Source organism: Schistocerca cancellata, chromosome 9 (assembly GCF_023864275.1).
Source record: "Schistocerca cancellata isolate TAMUIC-IGC-003103 chromosome 9, iqSchCanc2.1, whole genome shotgun sequence".
NCBI classification, from domain to species: domain Eukaryota; kingdom Metazoa; phylum Arthropoda; class Insecta; order Orthoptera; family Acrididae; genus Schistocerca; species Schistocerca cancellata.
The window spans coordinates 356,874,417-356,889,713 of NC_064634.1; the positions used below are offsets into that span (position 1 = coordinate 356,874,417).

At 41.4% G+C, this 15,297-nt stretch overlaps 1 protein-coding gene across 1 annotated transcript in view; it reads left to right on the forward strand.

Annotated features, from left to right (window-relative positions):
• The window catches only part of LOC126101410 (uncharacterized), a 667,375-nt gene that overhangs the window by 610,134 nt on the left and 41,944 nt on the right, over positions 1-15,297 (forward strand). Inside the window, exons 7-8 of the mRNA XM_049912072.1 lie at positions 2,410-2,535; positions 2,674-2,725. Coding sequence (XP_049768029.1) covers positions 2,410-2,535; positions 2,674-2,725 — 178 coding nt within the window. The remainder of the gene's footprint in view (positions 1-2,409; positions 2,536-2,673; positions 2,726-15,297) is intronic.

The following is a 15,297-nucleotide window of genomic DNA, read 5'->3' on the forward strand; positions in this document are numbered from 1 at the left end:
TTCCTCAATTACCTATCTATCGAATAGTGAAAATCTATCACCGGTAGACACCTGGCGAGGATAACTGATCAAGTGATAATTGATCAGTTATCGACTGGGGTTGAAAATTATTAAATTACTAAAATGGCTGTTAAAAAATAGGGGCTGGTAGTAGAAGGGTGAAAATTTAGGATTGTGTGTATTTTGTAATGCCACATCATTAAAAAAAATTAAAAGTTCTGTCCAAAAAATAAGAAAAAATTATTGGGGTGGACCACCCTTATCACTTAGGGGTATGAAAAATAGATTACGACCGATTCTCAAACGTACCGAATATACATGTAAAATTTCATCAGAATCGATCGAGCCGTTGATCAAATGATAACTGATCAGTTATCGACTGGGGTTGAAAATTATTAAATTTCTAAAATCGCTGTTAAAAAATAGGTGTTTGTGGTAGAAGGGTGGCAATTTAGGGTTGTGTGTATTTTTTAATTTCTGAGGTCATCAGTCGCCTAGAACTTAGAACTAATTAAACCTAACTAACCTAAGGACATCACACCCATCCATGCCCGAGGCAGGATTCGTACCTGCGACCGTAGCGGTCGCTCGGCTCCAGACTGTAGTGCCTAGAACCGCACGGCCACTCGGGCCGGCATTGCTCTACAAGCTTGCATTACTGTGAAGGATTACGTGACCATTTTGGCTCATCAGGTCCATCCCATCGTACAATGTCTGTCACCCAATGGTGTTGCTGTGTTTCAAGACGACGGGACTCTTGTTCGCCCAGCTCACATCGTCCAGAACTGGTTTTGTGAGCACGAGGCCGTATTGTTACATGTCCCCTGCCCACCAGTCACCAGAGCTCAATTGATTAAGCCTTTGTGGTCTACCTAAGAGAGAAGGGTTCATGATCGCTATCCAACTCTGTTATCGTTACCAGAAAATGCCGTTAATTTGCAGGAGAATGGTACAAGATACCCTTGAAAATCGTAACGGACTGTATTTATCCATTCCGAGACGACTGGAATGGGAACGATTTTACTACACCGTATTGTCTTGTTACCACATTTTTGTCCGCCTGTTGTATATGCTACATAGGGACTGAGGAGGCTGAGAAAGTAATGTCTGGTCACTAGCATTGAAATACTTTGACTGTGAAGAAAGTCTAAGAGGGCCAGTATTTATATCCCTTTGTTAGGGTGACAAAAACAAGGGTGGATCCTACACGTTATAGAGGGTGTTCCAAAAAGAATGACCTGATTTTTGACGGTAACAATTATGAAACATGGGACGTGCCGGGAAGAAAATGCTTATATATGAAGATCGTATCTGTCCAAAAGAACAGATACCATCAGTGGCCATGCAGCTCGTTAGAATGAAATTACAATAAAATGAATACCCTTAGCTGCATACAGGCGTTGATATAAGTCAACGGGGACAGTTGAAAATGTGTGCCTCGACCGGAACTCGAACCCGGGATTTCCTGCTTGCATGACAGATGTTCTATCCACTTATTTTTATTTTTTATTTTTTTTATTTTTTGTTCGGTATTGTTCGTTGCGTTTCGCAAGACATCTGTTCAAGTTAATCGTTGATTCCTTCAATTTCTTTCTTTCTTTCTTTCGCTACTGCCTGTATCCCGCACTGGGCGCAGGGTCGGCAGGGTTAAGTACGGGTTTGCCATGGTTAATACGAAGGGGTGGTCGGATGCCCTTCCTGCCGCCACCCCATACCCCCCGGGACGGAATTAGTGTACCGCAGCTGTCTGCGTCTAGTTTAAATCGTGAAAGAGTGTGAATGTGTTGCAAATGTCTGCGAGCCGTGTAACTGAGGCGGGTCGTGGGGACCAGCCCGGTATTCACCAGTAGGATGTGGGAAACCGCCTAAAAACCACATCCAGGCTGGCCGGCACACTGGCCGCCGTCGTTAATCCGCCGGGCGGATTCGATCAGTGGCCGGGTGCCTACTCGAATCCAGGAAGCAACGCGTTAGCGCTCTCGTGTATCCTGGCGGGTAGTTGATTCCTTCACTCAGTTTTTTTTAATTACCGAGGGCGAGCGGCCCTCTGACCGAACAAGCTAAGCTGCCGTGCCGGCACGCACTAAACAAGCACCTCGTCCAACAGGCGTGACGCGGAAGAAACACGATGCTCAACGGAACTACGGTCGGGGCAGGTTGTCACCACCGGCCACTACGCAGGTGCGGCGTTGTGAGTCGCCATTGTTGCCCGATCGACCGTTCTGACTTCATTCACCAAACTTTATTGTCAGAGCTTGTATTTTAAGAGGAGAAAACGGTTGGATCCTTTGACTATGAAGGAAGTCGAAGAGGGCCAGTCTTTTTTGCCCACTCGACTGGCAAAACGAGCGGAGGATGCCACTGAGTTACGCATCGTAATGATCATCCCGACAACTGCGGTGCCGGCAGGCGCGACGGACCTTCCGGGTGGCGTGGGCGCGGCCGACGCGGCGGCTGCGTCCCGGACGCCGGTGCTGTTCAACAAGTACGCGCTGGACCGCGAGGAGAGCACCCGGCGCGAGCGGCCGGCGCTGCGCCGCCCCCACCGCCGCTTCCTGTCGCAGGAGCCGGAGCCGCCCCCGCGCGCCGAGTCGCCGCCGCCGCCCACGCCCTCCTCGGCGCCGCCCACCGGCCCCACGGCCGCCACCGCCGCCGCCAGCCGCCTGCTCGACATCCCGACGCCGCCGCCCATGCCGCCCTCTCCCGTCGGATCCACCGCCACCAGGTGCGTCCAGTCTATGTGCGGGTTAACGATTCTTGTATCCTCTACTCATGTGTGTGTTCTATATCTACCGGGTGATCAAAAAGTGAGTATAAATTTGATAACTTAATAAACCATGGAATAATAGAGAGGTAAAAGTTGACACACATGCTTGGAATGACATGGGATTTTATTAGAACAAAAAAAAAAAAAGGTTCACAAAATGTCCGACAGATGGCGCTGGACAGCAAAACGTCAGTGACTGTGCATGACAATCGCGTATAAAAGGAGCTGTAATGAGAGAGAGAATCAGATGCGCCAGCAGTCGCAGCATATTAACGTTACCTAAAAAGGCGCTTTTAGTGAAGCTGTATTATCAGAATGGGGAATGTGCTAGTTCAGCGTCACGATACTATTGCCATAGGAAGGAGATTCGAACGGGTAAAGGTCCGTTGACAAATGCAGCTGTGGCGAGAATGATTTCGAAGTTCGAAGCCACGGGTTTGTTTAGACCCCGCAGTGGCCGACGGAGCACAAGGCGTAATGCTGCTGAGACAGTTCAGGAAGAAATGGAGACTGTAGCGGGTTCGTCTATGCACGGGGAAGTCGGCGCTCGTGCAGTCGCACGTCGCACCGGCATTCCATAGACTACTGTTTGGTTGGCACTGAGGCGTACCCTCCGTACAAAATCCATCGGCATAATGAACTGTTACCTGGCGATTTACTGAAGCGGAGGGCATTTGTGGTGTGGGCGTTTCAAAAGATGGCGGGAGATGACGATTGGTTGAGTAACGTGTTGTGGACCGCCGAAGCTCATTTCACGCTCCGAGGGTCTGTCAGCGCCCACAACTGCAGAATTTGAGCTACCGAAAATCCTAGAACTGTCGTGGAAACTCCGTTGCACGACGAGAAAGTCACGGTATGGGTTGGATTTACCATATCTACCGTTATCGGGCCTTTTTTCTTCGATGAAATGTGTGATTCTGGTTTTGTAACTCCTACCGTGACGGGTGAGAGGTACGCCGATATGTTACAGAATCGCATCGTCCCCAGCCTGGCTGATAAACACCTGCTGGAACGTACGCTGTTTATGCAGGATGGCGCTCCACCCCATATTGCTAGACGCGTGAAAGATCTCTTGCGCGCGTCGTTTGGTTATTTGGTGATGATCGTGTGCTCAGCCGCCACTTTCGTCATGCCAGGTCCCCAGACCTCAGTCCGTGCGGATTATTGGCTTTGGGGTTACCTGAAGTTGCAAGTGTATCGTGATCGACCGAGATCTCTAGGGATGCTGAAAGACAACATCCGACGACAATGCCTCACCATAACTCCGGACATGCTGTACAGTGCTGTTCACAACATTATTCCTCGACTACAGCTATTCTTGAGGAATGATGGTGGACATATTGAGCATTTCCTGTAAAGAACATCATCTTTGCTTTGTCTTACTTTGTTATGCTAATTATTGCTATTCTGATCAGATGAAGCGCCATCTGTTGGACATTTTTTGAACTTTTGTATTTTTTGGTTCTAATGAAACCCCATGTCATTCCAAGCATGTGTATCAATTTGTACCTCTCTATCTACATTATTCCGTGATTTATTCAGTTTTCAAATTTATACTGACTTTTTGATCACCCGGTACATTTAAATCTACTACATGGATACTCTGCAGATCACATTTACATGCCTGACAGAGGGTTCGTCGAACCACCTTCACAATTCTCTATTATTCCAATCTCTCATAGAGCCGCACGGAGTGGCCGCGTGGTTAGAGGCGCCATGTCACGGACTGCGCGGCCCCTCCCGCCGGAGGTTCGAGTCCTCCCTCGGGCATGGGTGTGTGTGTTGTTCTTAGCATAAGTTAGTTTAAGTAGTGCGTAAGTCTAGGGACCGATGACCTAAGCAGTTTGGTCCTTTAGAAATTCGGACGCAACGCAGAATCCTCCCGAAACCGTAAGCAGGTAACAGGACCGAATCCTGAATACTGATTCACTTATGCACGCTTTGCGCGTGACCTTGAGCGGGACTTAGCCGCTGGCGCTGTGCCGGCTGGACTTTATCTCAGTAAGATAAAAGATAAAACTTCTAAACATACAATGCACGCGAAAAATTTTTACGTCTTCTACTGTAACTTCATATGCTTTCCTTTGCCTGCTTGGAGTATTCGTAAGGTTTAGAACTGCTACCTGCTTCAAACGGGAGGATTCGATTCCATCGTTTTTCAGACCCTTGCGGGCTTGGGAGGATTCGGTGCCATTTTTCTGACCGCAGGAGGATTCGGGGCTGCGCCCAGAAATTCACACACGTTGAACAACGATCCCGCATAGCGCGCGGAAAGGACGAACATCCATATCTTTCCGTACGATCTCTCATTTCCCTTATTTTATCATGGTGATCGTTTATCCCTATGTAGGTCGCTGTCAACAAAATATTTTCACATTCGGAGGAGAAAGTTGGCCATTGGAATTTCGTGAGAAGATTCCGCCGCAACGAACAACGCCTTTGTTTTAATTATGTCCACCGAAAATCCTGTATCATTTCTGTGACACTCTCTCCCATATTTCGCGATAATACAAAACGTACTGCCTTTCTTTGAACTTTTTCGATATACTCCGTCGGTCTTATCTGGTAAGGATCCCACACCGCGCAGCAGTATTCTAAAAGAGGACTGACAAGCGTAGTGTAGGCAGTCTCCTTAGTAGGTCTGCTACATTTTCTAGGTGTCCTGCCAATAAAACGCAGTCTTTGGTTAGCCTTCCCCATAACATTTTCTGTATGTTCGCTCCAATTTAAGTTGTTCGTAATTGTAATACCTAGGTATTTAGTTCAATTTACGGCCTTTAGATTTGACTGATTTATCGTGTAAACGAAGTTTAACAGATTCCTTTTACCACTCATGTGGATGACCTCACACTTTTCGTTATTTGGGGTCAATTACTATTTTCGCACCATACAGATATCTTTTATAAATTGTTTTGAACTTCTGATGACTTTATTAGTCGCTAAACGACAGCATCATCTGCAAACAATCTAAGACGGCTGCTCAGATTGTCTACCAAATCGTTTTATACATAAAGAACAGCAAAGGGCCTATAACACTACCTTGGCGAAAGTTAGAAATCATTTCTGTTGTACTCGATGATTTTTCCGGTTATTTACTACGAACTGTAACCTCTCTGACAGGAAATCACAAATCCAGTCACATAACTGTGAAACATCCCCTTAGAACATTTTATACATATGAAACGTCCACTTAGAACAAGTTATACATGACTGTGCTTAACCTGACACACAATATTATTTAGCGCAACGCAATCTGACTTTCAATAACCCCTACAAAACAATGGCCCTGACTAACTTTAACCTATACCTTTTACAAAACACTTACCTCACAAAAATCTTCGCTACTCAAGCTACTGCAAAACAGCGAGCGCCACTACTGCCAGCTAAATAAAAGATTCAAACCACTGAAGGTACTAACTACTGATAGGGATAGTTAGCAAATGAAAGATATTAATAGAGAACAAACAATGTATTTACCTTAATATTCATAATTGACATTCAGTCTTACAGATTATCAAAACTCCGCCATCTCTCTCCCCACGTCCACCACTGCTGGCGGCTCACCTCCAACTGCCTAACGCTACGCGCTGTTCACATCCAGCTGTAGCAGTTCATGACAACAATGGCAGACAACAATGCAAACTAGCCACATACTGCACACAGCACAGCCAGTGATTTTCATATAGAGCGCTACGTGGCATTACCCATATAAAAATCTAAACAGCCTACTTACATAGCCCCCATGCTCCCCACAAAAAATTTTACAAAATATTTTTGGGCAGTGGCCAATAAAGATTTGATAAAATTTTTCATAATTACAATAACAAAGATATCAAATGCACACACTTATTGATACAATGTTGGTCAAAAGCTAAATTTTCTCACAGTCCATAAAGACAGTCCAGATTGTTCATCATAATAGTAATTACAGTTTTTGTTTTTCACAAAGTCTCATTAGTAAAAGAAATTGCACACAGAAGTAGTGGATTTCCACGCAGTCTTGAAGAAGTAGTGTTGTCCTTCCAACAGAAAGACAGTGCTGACTCTTGACATGCTGACAGGTAATGGGCCACAATGGAGCAAACCCACAACAGAGTCATTCGAAGTTCTGACGAATATTGGTAGGTAGGTCATCACAGTGCAGACCCACTGCAGTCCTGGTAGAGAGTATTGGTGGGCCACCAGAGGTGCAGACCCACTGTAGTCCTTGTAGAAATAATGGTATTGGTGGGTCATCAGAGATGCAGACCCACTGTAGTCCTTGTAGAAATAATGGTATTGGTGGGTCATCAGAGATGCAGACCCACTGTAGTCCTTGTAGAGATGGCCAGCAGCCATCTGTTGCGACTGTGCAGGTGCACAATCACCATCGAAGAGTCTTGCAGAGAAGATAGCAAGTCCATATACCCCCACTTGTGCACTCACAAAGTTTGTGGAACTGTCCTTAGAACCAGCAATGCTGTTATCCAGTCCCTTGCTGAATTATTAACACATGTGCAAACACTAACAGTCCCTACTTCTCACATATTGTCCATATACTATGACCAACAGAAAAGTGTGCAGTGAAATGAATGCTTACAAGTTAATAACATGATGAACTGGTGTCAATTACGATTATATAACATAAGAATACAATTACAAAGATACAAGATACATCATTAAAAACATAACAATACAGATAATATTTGTAGTAATAGGGGCTTTACAAAAGAATAGAAATAAACATATACATCAGTGTTACATGAATGATGACATGAGTACAAAAATAAAAGATCAGAATCACTTTTGAAACGTCAACTTCACACATGAGCATGAAAACAACACAGAATAAATAATGTCTAAACATCTTTACAAGGTAAATAACATATTATTAGAAAAAGTCTACAACATAGCTCTCATCAGCTAAACACATAAAGACAGGAAAAACACAAATACACAAGGGCACACAAACATATAGCGGAATAACACAAAAGGAAAGGACAGGGTTTGTGTTCAGTGTAACATTTGGTACTGCAGTCCACCCCAAAATTCATTCCCTATATCTTTCCTCGTATTTCATCCTTTTTTTCCACCAAAAAATTCTATCTAAGCATGCTTTCTGTATTTATATGTTCACACATTGCTTACCTCATCATTTATTTCCAAGAAAATCCTACCTATACCTCGTTCCTGTATTCTACTCATATTTCTTTCAAAATAATTATTTCTGATTGTACAATACTCATTGGGCCCAAATCTTTCTTCGCAATGCATTCTTTACCTATTCTCCATAGTCAGTTTCTTATATAGTCTACCCCCTCTTAAGCTAACTTAAATCTACTGAGCTCAGATATATATACCAAGGGACGAGGCAATGCAGCATCACAACAAATCAACACAAACAGAAATGACAAAAAATGCAAATTGGCAAAGCTAGCAGCATAAATTAGCAAAGCAAGTGCAATATTACAACTAATATAAGGCACTGTGCAGGAAACAAGAAAAACTAGCTTAGAAGAGTAACACAAAGTCCAATTCAGTAACACTAAGCCTGACAAACAGCAGCAGCAACTTATATCTAAACATGACAAAGCTCAAGCAGAAAAAATATTACACTAAAAACAACAATGCAGATAAGGGAAATGCATATTCACATCTTAATGTCTATGTAATTAAAGTGGTGCACCATAACAACTTATTGTAAAAAAATATTACCATGTACTTGAAAAGAAAACTATGTGTCCAGTGACTGTTACTAGTCCCTTCTTATTGTTCTTTCCTTTCCAAGAGCTCCTTTTTTAAAGAATGTGGATTACAAAATTATTATTTAATAGATCTGTTGACAGAAAGAGTTCACATTAGCAAATGCATCTAAGTTTATTTTATAAAACTAATGCTGCAACACAGCTGGAAACCAGATATTAAATGAAATAAGCAACTATGAAAAGCAAAGCATAAAAATATCATTCAATAGTCATGTGGCATTTCGTAAGTCAGTAGCACTCAACTCTCGGAGAAAGACACTTGTCATAATCAGGTGTGCAGATGTACGAATATTTCCCATCAATTCATAAGCATTTCAGTAATTAGCACAAAGTGCGAGTAATCATATGTTTTCAAGTAACGAGCGTGTCGCATTAGCGATGAAAGGCACACCCTAATGGCTTGTTCTCCAGGTGTCTGACACAGCTGTGTGCCGACGACGCACGTGCAGGTGGTCACTTAACTTTCTTATGGAAATATTTACGACATTTTTCCGCTACAGAGACAGTCTCATATACAAAATTTCACGGGTCGAGAATTTGCGTTGCAAATGTGTAGAAACAAAATCCTATGAATACAACATTGTCCAAAAAAATTTTCGCCGGCATTGTGATACATTCACGCATTTACACACGTTTCATAACTCTTAAAGTACGATTCTTGGTTTCCAACAACCTTTTTCACAAGTCAAGAGTCCCTATCTTCTATTCATTATTCATATACATATAAACAGGTAATCACCTTCCTCATATATGGTAGCATCATCTTATTGACATAAACATACCTCAACAGCATAATACACATCGTCGTCATAATAATAACATCATAACACCTCAGTCAAATCTCAAAAACGTCGTAGCTTTCTGCAATTGTTTCAAAACCTAAAGAAAATTCTGTGCTCATTTCAGTAGTGTCATCTACCTCAAACGTACTTTAAAAATCATGATCTCATACCAAATACATCATTCAAAGCTCTCATAGTATCACAATGGTTTCGAAAAAATATGAACAGTTCACAAAGTACAGACAAAGTACAATTTCTTAAGTGTGAAGTAATCCAACTCTGTAATTGCGTAAACATGTGTCACTGACGTAGTAAAAAAATGTTTGTTTCTCTGTTAAATGATCAGATAGCTGTGTAATTTATGTGTTAGAGAAATATGGTACCGATGTGTTAAATTGTATAAGCAAATACCATATTAGCTAGGGCTCCTTGTGCTTGCCATACACATGGTACACAAAGTAGGCGTGTACCCCCCTGAGGTTTATTGTAATTATACCCTCAGGTGTGACAGATTACAGCAATGGAATGAGATGTATCACGAAAAACTTTCTTTGTAATTCAAAAATCTTTAAAAATAAATGTTTTAAGTACAAAATTAATCACTCAAATACGTGTCCTGTAGCGCTAAATATGCGTCTTGCTGTAAGATAATCTCTGGGAAGTGTCGTAGTTATTGTCCTCCGAAAGCTAAGTTCTGCAGAAGTCAATGTACTTACCTCATGATACACAAAAGTGAAATGCTTTGCGTATAGATAACTTAGTTATTACGCTTATTGCCGTGATGAGGAAAGTACTGTGCTGTAACGTATTGTTGTCCTACGGAAAAGGCTGTCTCCTTGTAGCAATAGCACAAAAGTCACCACTAAAACATGTCTCACTTTATAGAAGAATTCAGAAAAAACTGTGCAGATATAAAACAGATACACCGCAAAAGCAACATTGTAAATTGTCACGCATTAGCAGCGTCGTGATAAAATCTTGTAGCTGTCACATAAACTAACCACTGTGTCATCTGGCATTTCACAGAAAGCAGCTCAAATCCTGAATCCACTCTCAAGCAAACCAAAATGTTGCATGAAAATTTCATTAGCAGTGCTGGTATATGTTCTAAGTATGTAAGCCGTATATTCGTTATGTAATCGTGCAACTAACAAGGAGGAATGTATAAATAACAACACTGTGTCGTCTGTTCGCAATAACAATGCATTCGCAATTACTTGTCTAAGTTACCTATGTTCTTGACTGGATGGTTAGTTAGCTTTAAAACATAGTTGCATGTTAACAGTTTCTCAGTGGGACAAATTGTACAAGTAGCGTGAAGTGAAAATTGCAAAGACTAAGTTAAAAACCAGATTATCTGTCAATAAATGGTTTTACATGAGAAATGTGGTGTAAACCTTTACTCTTCCTAGTACGCAGAGTTTCAACTTCAACGCAATTATCATGTGGTATACGTCGGATTCTGTAAGGTCCATTGTAAACTAGAAAGAATTTGTGACTCAAGTGTTTCTTCTTATGTGACAATGAATGAGCTTTAATGAGAACTTTCTGACCAATATATAATTTCTTTGCATTTGCTTTACCGTGTAGTTTTCTCCTTTTGTCTGCTGCAGATTTTATATTTTTTAGAGCCAAATCAATTATGTCTTTGTGTCGAAGTTTACGTGTATTCGGGAAAGGTACAAGCTCTCTGATTCTGTTCGGAGGTTCTTCATTCTTCAGTACAAGAGTAGGTGGTAAAGCAGTGGAATCATGAGGCATTTCATTCAGCACATTTTGAAATAAGTGTAAATATCTGTCCCAATGCTGATGCTTTCTGTGACAATAAAGTCTACAAAGCTTATTGATTTCTTTCATAATCCGTTCAGACGGGTTACAGTGTGCTGAATACAATGAAATAAAAACAGGTTTGATTTTATGATTCCGAAGCATGCGTGACCAAACAGCAGATCTGAATTGCGGTCCGTTATCTGAAATTACTTTACTAACGTGTCCCACTTCACGTAAGAAATTTTTAACAAAGGCGTTGGATACAGACCGTCCCGTGGCTTTACGTAACGGAGTGAAAGAAACAAATTTTGAAGTAAGTTCAACAGCGACTAGAACGTACGAAAATCCATTCGATGTTCTGACAAGGGGTCCCAAGAGATCAACAGCAGCAAATTCTTTTAATTTAGAAGGAATAATAGGAAACAACGGAGCACGATGTGAGATAGTAGATGGTTTCGCCTTTTGACAAAGTTTACAAATAGACAAGACTCTTCGAATTCGCTTTTCCATATTGTTAAAATAACAAGTCGTTCGAAGAATATGATAACATTTTCGTGGGCCAAAATGTGCATAGCTGAAATGAATGTACCAAATGAGCTTATTAACAAAATCGTCTGGAATGCAAAGTACCCATAGCTTGTCATCAACAGTGCAGCGTTTGAAGAGTATGTTGTTTCTAACCAGATAATAATGCCGAATCTGAGTGTGTGTCTTTTCATGCCATTTACTTTTGATATCTTTCCAAATCGGATCTTTATCTTGTTCATGAGCAATGTCCTTTAAAGATGTGGTGATGAAGTTTTCAAAGGCGACTTTCTGAATGTAAAGAATACTGAAATTTTTCTCAAGGTTGCCTTCTGTGTTACTTTTCTCAAGCCCAGCCGGTGCGCGTGACAGCGCGTCCGCAACAATGTTCTCCTTGCCGGGAATGTAGACTATCGTGAAGCAGAATTCTTGCAGAAACAATGCCCAACGTTTTAACCTATCATGATTTAATTTTGAAGACATAAGAAATTGTAATGCACGATGATCACTGTATACTTTTACGTGCTTACCAGAAAGAAAGAAACGGAATTTGTTAAATGCCCAAACGATAGCTAAAGCTTCTAATTCAGTAACGGAATAATTTTTTTCAGATTTTGTTAGCACTCGGCTAGCAAAAGCAATGGTTTTCTGAACAGTAGTGTCATTTTCTATGGCTTCTTGAAATAAGTGGGCACCAAGACCGACTTTAGAAGAATCCGTGCTAAGGCAGAAATCTTGTGACAGATCTGGATGAGCTAGTATTGGCGCGTGAAGTAACGCTTCTTTCAAAGAATTGAATTCCAACTGTGCTTGTTCGTCCCAGTTCCAAATAGTATTTTTTCCAGTGAGAGAACAAAGTTTTGGTGTAACTAGAATTTGCATATTCAGAAAACGACGGTAAAAATTTACGAGACCTAGAAAACTGCGGACTTGTTTTTTTGTGGATGGAACTGAAATGGCTCTAATTGCTTCTAACTTTTCAGGATCCGGCTGAATGCCTTCAGAAGAAATAATATGTCCCAAAAACTTCACCTTTGACCTACCGAATTCAGACTTTTCCAAGTTAACTGTAATTCCAGATTCTGCAAAAATACGTAACAAACTGTTGAGGATGCGTTTATGTTGTTCCCATGAAGCTTCTGCTATTAGAATATCGTCCACGTATAAGGTGATGTGACGTTTTAAGAACTCAGGTAATATGGAATTTAACCCACGAATGAATGCTGCCGAAGAAATGTTCAAACCAAAAGGAAGTTTCCGAAACTGATAACAAACGCCGAAACAAAGGAAAGCTGTGTATTTTCTACATTCTGGATGAAGTTCGATCTGATAAAAGCTGGATCTGAGATCAATGGAAGATAACACTTTTACACCATTAAAATTTTGAAGAAGTTCTTCCATCGTCTGCGGCCTGTCTGTTTCAGGAATGATGATAGTATTGATTTGTCTCGAATCTAAAACAAGCCTGATCGATCCATTCTTCTTCTCAACAACATGTAATGGGTTGTTGTATGAGCTTACTGCAGGCTCAATAATGCCCTCGACAAGCATAGATTGTATTTCTGTTCTAACACGGTCCCTATAATGCGCCGGAATTACGTATGGTCTAACACAAAATTTAGTATGCTCACGAACACGAAATTGGTATTGAAATCCCTTGATTGTTCCTGTTTTGTGAGTAAAAACTGTGGAATGTGCTTGTAAAATCTCAAAAAGGTCCAGCCTATCAGTGTCATTACAATTCTCAATTGTTTGAATTTTATTCTGAATTAACTCATTAATTTCAAATATGCCGTCGATATCATCCCTTTCAGTACTTGCAGAGTGATTGTTGGTGTCTAGTTCCGTAGAAAATTCCGAACTGTTGTCTAACAGAAAATAAAACCGATTAATTTCCTCATCATGGTTTGAGAGCCAGTCTTCAAATTTCAAAGCTATTGACTTACCTTCTTTCTCTAAACTTATTTCAGCATCGTGAAAGCTTAAGATTGCTTTGTATTCATTCAAAAAGTCTACTCCCAGTATAATTTCCGTCGACAATAATGGAACAATAAGAAAGTTCATAGAGAAGCTGTGGCTTTGGCAAACGAATTCTAAATTGGTTTGTTGGCGTACATCTACACTTTTTCCAAAGATTGCACCTTGTAATTTAATCTTACGTAACGGAAGTGTGGGGCAATCGTTCGCTTTGTTGCATTTGCTAAAAGCTGTTTCGCTAATTACTGAAATGGGACTGCCAGAGTCAAGTACTGCCGTAAATTTTACGTCATTTACAGTAATATGAATCACAGGATGTGCAATGTTGTTATGTTTTACGTCGTGTTCCTGGAGTAAGATGTCCCTAATGTCTTCCATTTTTACGTAATTACTAGCTACGGCAGCTGCGTCGTCAGTTTCATAAGTACGTCTTGTGGCTGCCAGTGGTGTGAGTCATCGCCTATTGTCTCTTTGTTGGCGCGCGTCGTTATTGGGATTTGGAGACCTAACTTCTACAAATTCATCGTGACGAGAGTGCTCTGCTCTATTTAAATCTCGCCAGTTCTGATGCAATTCAGGTCTGTCGTTACGATCATATCGTCTGTCGTCATGTCGGTAGGTTCGATAGTTTCTTTCTTGTCGGTCATGTGGTGGAGAATTTCTCCCAGAATCGTAACTGCGTGCTGGACCGTTGCGTCTAAAGTTATTCTGTCTCCCTTGATAATAATTGTTTTGGTTCCCATATTGTCTGTTTCTCTGATTGTCTCTGTGATAGTCATTACTGCGGAGAGGTGATCTTTCCCTGTAATTATTACTACTCTGCCAACGGTTGTCATACGGGTGGTGTCTATTTTGGTCACGATTTGTGTGGTGAGAATAGCCTTGTCGCGTCCAGTTATCGTTTCTGTCGTCACGGAATTGTGACGGATGTGACCTGTAGTGATTGTTTTCCTGTTTTTGCATCCCGCGACTGTCTGTGTCAATTTCTAATTCTTGTAACAGTCCCTGAAAAGCTTCAATGTCGTCTTTGCAACGTCCTGCTAAAATAATATGTCTCAAATGTTCGGGCAGTTTGATTAAGCAAATGCGGATGAGTTCTGAGGGGCTGTATGGGTTTGACAGGTATTGATTCTTGTGCAACATGTCTTCAAAATATTTCACAAGACTGGAAAATTCAGATTGTTCAAAGTGTTTCATCATTATGATGCTATGTTTTACGCGGTCTTGTGTGGCTTGAGACCAATATGCTGAGAGGAAGGCATGGTAAAATTCTCCTTCACTGTGGCAATCGTGAATGACCGATCGCATTCTTACAGCTGGTTCATTCTCTAAGTAGCCACACATAAATTCTAATCTGTGCTCCAATGACCAGTTAGGAGGAAAACAATGAGAGAATTGATGGAGCCACGCTTGTGGATGAATGTCGTTGGCAGAATTCTTAAACGTTTTGAATTTACGTGTAGTAATGAACAGCTTATAGTCAAAATCATCGTGTCGGTGAGTAGCATATCGGTCATTGTTACGTCGTGTCGGCGGTTCCATCTCAAAATTCGGTGTACCTTGCCAATTTCTTTCATAATTACCGAAATGCCCTGTGTTATTATTTTGTGGCTGTTCCGTATTTCTATGTCCCTCTTCCCTTATTGGGGCGCGAGTGTCCTCTGAAATACGTAATTCTTGTATTACCTGTGTCAGCTGATCTTGTACTTCCCGCATTTCTCTTTTGTATTGC